The 4,751-nt window shown below is 38.2% G+C and overlaps 1 protein-coding gene across 2 annotated transcripts in view; it reads left to right on the top strand.

Moving 5' to 3' along the window:
• The first annotated feature begins 1,702 nt into the window (after nucleotides 1–1,702).
• LOC138053858 (capsule biosynthesis protein CapA-like) overlaps nucleotides 1,703–4,751 on the top strand; it is a 21,365-nt gene continuing 18,316 nt past the window's right edge. The window contains exon 1 of one of the 2 annotated variants that reach the window (XM_068900402.1): nucleotides 1,703–1,916. In XM_068900402.1, coding sequence (XP_068756503.1) covers nucleotides 1,838–1,916 — 79 coding nt within the window. In that variant the 5' untranslated portion in view covers nucleotides 1,703–1,837. The remainder of the gene's footprint in view (nucleotides 1,917–4,751) is intronic. The other variant, XM_068900406.1, reaches the window with a different exon arrangement.

Below are 4,751 nucleotides of genomic sequence, written 5' to 3' on the forward strand. Positions count from 1 at the left end.
ATGGAGGGGTCCAGGTTTGTTTAACGTACTTTTGACACTGTTGAACAAATTAAACAATCTAGGTTTAAATTTTCTGGTTATTGATTCAACGAAGTGTTTATAATCAAGCATTGAAATAAAATGTTACCTTTGTGAGATTTCTAAAACATTGATATTTTTTTTGTAAACATTGTGAACGGGATTGCCGTTAATATTCTAGTCGAAATATTCAAAACAAATGGCTTTTATACAAGAATATATTTAATGACACGCTATCCTCTAGCAAACTGTTAAAAACAAAATATAAAGAAATAAATATAATCAGAATCAACTAACACGTACTGTTGTCCTTGAAGTCAATACCGTTGCATAAAAATACTGAACAGTTGACCGTTTTATTCACTGATTAAAAAAAGAACTGCAGAATTGTTGGGAGGCGACGATTCCGAGGGCGGGGCATTTGCCCTCTTTCTTCGTCCCCACCCCGGGGCATTTAGACAGCTTATGTGTCCCCACCCCTGGGAATTTGCCCATTTAAAAAAAAAAAGCTAATGCCCTGGGGTTAGCCAGGGGGATGGGCACTGCTGGAATTGACTGATGCATAAAGACAGACAACAACATGGCATCAACGCAAACAAAAAAGCAAATGAGAACATTGCGTGACTGCGTGGATGACGATCATCGTGGAAGTGCGATTTTGTTTTTTTTTGTCTTAATAAGTAAACATTACAATGCTATTTTAAAGAGTGAAGCTCAGCGAGTCTTCAGTGTTTCTGGCAGTTGGCGTATATTTCATAAACTCCAATTTCAGCATTTTCGGAAATTATCTTAATTTCGAAAAACAAACTCCGATTTTCGGAAAGAATAAGTCAGATGCTCGCAAAAACCAACTTCGATTTTAAAACACACAAAAAAAACAAAGTCCGATTTCGCGAAAAAAACTAATATGTCTCTTAAGAACTTTCATAGCTTCCGTAAGTTCCTTAACGTTTTTGACTAATTTTCACCATAAATGAAGGACATTCGAAAACAACAGTACAGGAGAATAACGACAAAAATAGAAACAAAAAAAAATGGAAAAAAAAAAGGCACCCCGACCCCAACCCCGGCCCCGGCCCAGGCCCCGGCCCCGCGTTTTGGCTGCTACCGCAGGAAACAGAACGATTTATTCACTGTTGCTAAGCGACTTAATTAAAACCAATAAGTTTTAATTAATTTACAAAATTAATGAAAAATGCCCGCTGTCTCAGCCAATCAGCATTTAGTAATTTTGCCTTCTCTGTTATATACAAATTTCTTCCTTTATTGCGATGGCTATTCGGCCAAAAAAATTCGCGACAATGAACCGGTAATGCTCTTTCTGGTACCAGCGCCCAAGAACAATATACACTTAATGTATGGCGATGGAAACTTGTTAGTTTTGTTTTCCCGAGACTCCTAATGTTTCCCTCGACTTCGTCTCGGGAAACATCAGGATTCGAGGGAAAACAAAACTAACTAGTTCCGAGGGATCATATACAGTGCTTTGTTACATATTAAGACTTTTCCTTCAACAATCGCAGCAAAACATCCAGAGCTGGCAACGATTGCGGAATTGTATCCCTGTAGGGGTACATTTTCAATTTGGTCAGGGGCATGTGACCAAGAATTAGCCAATCACAGTGCTCGTTTTAATGAGTGAAAGTTTAGGTATATAACAATACTTATTGTCACCTCCATTTTGAATTCAGGATATACGTGAAGCAGCTTTAAACAATATATAATGCAAAAGGAGTATAAAAATCTCTGATTTGGCGATTGAACTCATACATTTTCACAGCAATGTAGTGCTTGCACTTTAAGTTTCGCTTCACAAGACATGCTAGAAAATCGTTATTTTCCAGTCATTTTTCTCTTCATTTCCGCATTTCATGCCTTGAGGGTATCTTCAAATCAAGGTAAGAATTATTTTCTTCATTATACAGAGTTGCTTTAGTTTGCAGCTGATTATTTAGTCCTTGACTGAAATAAGGTAGGCTATTTTAAACACCGCAGAACGTATGAGACCCCAACTGAGTGAACAATTGTTCTTACACCCTTCAGATGATATGTTCAACTTTCCTGTGGCATTCCTTTCGACGGGTTATACAAATAATATATTAATTCACCATTTCTTGAAGGTTTCTTTCCAAAAATTCAGCGTAAGAGATATATCGTTCGTGGCTTGGTTCGTCTAGTAAAGCTTGAAAATCCGATTATTCAGCTCATTCGCAAGGACGTTCAGAAAGGAAGAATTTAAATTTAAAGATTTCTTATTCTAGATGGTCAAGGGAACCCTGCAGATGACCTTTTTATCCCTACATCCCGTTCAGTGCTACTTTGAACTCGATTCCCTTTATCTCCCTCTTTGTGGAGGAATGTAAAATTCAAATTTGTGCTACTCAATTGTTCATTTTTCTTGGGGGCTTTACAGGACGAATGACAATAACCGTATCTGGCTGGAGGCAGACCAGTTACGGCTATTTAAAAGCGCAGTCTGAGTGAGAGCTGCGATATTCACCGAACAATGGTCGGTCGCTTCGACAGTTAAGTAGCTATTTTACGGCAAGAAGACACCAACCACTGGTCGATATCAAATTTTGGATTGCCAAAAATTCAAAATGGATAGCAGTCGTCACTAATTGTTGTTGCAATGGTGGGACTCAATTGTTCGCTCTTCCGCTGCGGAAAAGTTTTGAATACTCTAACGATATTGTAAGAAAAAAATGTCTAGTTAACGTGAAATAAATTATCAATAACTGTTTTGCATGTGTTACAAAGTAAATTCTTCTCTCACTGGCCAGACAAAATAAATATTTTATTGACGTTTCTTATCTTCTCGCGTTTGATTCGTCATCGTGATCAAAATGTTAATAAACTTGGCGACAGGTACAGGTTTATGGTACAGACGGTCACTTTTCACAGGTCACTCGTTACAAAACCTTTACTGATGCTAAACTTTATAGGCTTCGGTAGGCCTAAGTTAAAAGCAATGTTAAGACGTAAGGTTAGCCACTTGTTGCTTTAGTATAGGGAAAACAATGACCTGTATCGAGTGACCTGTTACTGTGAAATGTGACCTGCCGAGAATTTTCGTTTGCCAAGGACCTGTTTCTCGGCGATTTCTTGAAGTAGGGAACCCAATTCCACAATTCACTTGGCTTTATGAGACATTGAAGGGGCCCTGCCAGGAGTGGGTTGGGGTCCCGTGTCGCTTGTCTAAATTTTAAGATCAATCAATCAAATCAATTAACTTTATTTCAAGCACAGTAAATAGCTCAGCAAGCTGGTTTTCAGACGTGCCGTGTAAGAATTACAAAATATAAATGCTAAAAATTACAAGAATTACAAGATATAAATGTTAAAACGTCTAATGAACTAGATATAACTTAGCGCTAGATACTATTTTATTAATGTCGAGGAAATTTAAACAATAGTAATAATTAGTAACAATCATAATTTACTATGTAATAATTATTATACGAAACAAGCCATGTAAAATGTGGCCGAGCGATTTTACATGGCTTGTTTCGTATTATCATATAGTAAATTATAATTGTTCTCGTGTCGGTGCTTTGTCAATGTTTCACACATTGCTGTGACCGTTGCTGTCGGAAATTTACAGAAAGGATTTCACTGTAAGTGCTGTCGCTACTTTTTAGGCCATGTCGCTAGTCGCAATTTACCCTGGCAGAGCCTCATTGAACTTTGTCTCATATTTGTTCTTTTGTACCTGGGAACATCACTTATAGAACAAAACTCCTGTAGGCGTTTACGCGGGATGGGTCGATGTAAGCATTAAAACGTTTTCTAGCGATAATCACAGTCTGTTTACGCTGCCTAGCAAACAAGCTTGCGTCAGAAATGCTCCTGCTTGCATTAAAGTGGCAACGAGGAAAACCTGGAATTTGAACAGTGGAGTGGCAACGACACAAGAAATGTTCTCACATGAAGTAAATTAAGAAACTGATCAGGGCTTAAAGGGTGGTCCCTGTGAAGATATGTAATTTTACTGCACGAGAGGGCCATTTTCAGTCTTCGGTTTTGTAAGTTTTAGTTTAGCCAATGCAATGAAGGACATTTAAGTCTCATGAGAGCAGCTTACAATCTCCGAATGTTTTGTTATACAGGCACAGGTTTGGAGAATAAGATAATTTGTTTTGTCTTGAACCAAGGGAAAACACCTACTCCCGTTGGTCCACCGAAGCCTTGTTGGACGGGGTTAAAAAACTTGGATGGGAGACCGGCCAGTGATCACCCTCGTGTTGACATTATTGAAGTCGCGCTACTCGGAGTCTACTAATATTCCAGAACGCTGATATTGCATAAATACATATTGTGCGATACCTTTGTTACTGAGTAATTACTAGAAAGCGGTACAAAAAGATTCTCCTAAAACATACAACTACTTTCTTTCAAATGCCTCGGCGATGACAAAACGGGAATCGAACGCACATCACTAATCCTTATTACAAGTTTATATCCTGATTACGTAGTGTCAGTATGGATATTACAAACGATAACAATAGGTGGGTTCATACTAAGCTTAGTAAGTATACCTCAAGCATACTTGAGGCGTACTTCAGATGTGAACGGGTCTAATTTCAGCGTAAGTAGGCAACTTTGTAGCCTTGGAAACGCGTGTTCTTCAAAGTCGCCGAAGTACACTTTCAAGTTACGTTCAACCAGGCTTACTAGTTTACTTACGCTTTATCAAAACAAGATCAGGAAATTGAAACATCAATCAAACTGTG

The sequence above is a fragment of the Montipora capricornis genome, chromosome 1 (assembly GCF_036669925.1).
Source record: "Montipora capricornis isolate CH-2021 chromosome 1, ASM3666992v2, whole genome shotgun sequence".
Lineage (NCBI taxonomy): Eukaryota > Metazoa > Cnidaria > Anthozoa > Scleractinia > Acroporidae > Montipora > Montipora capricornis.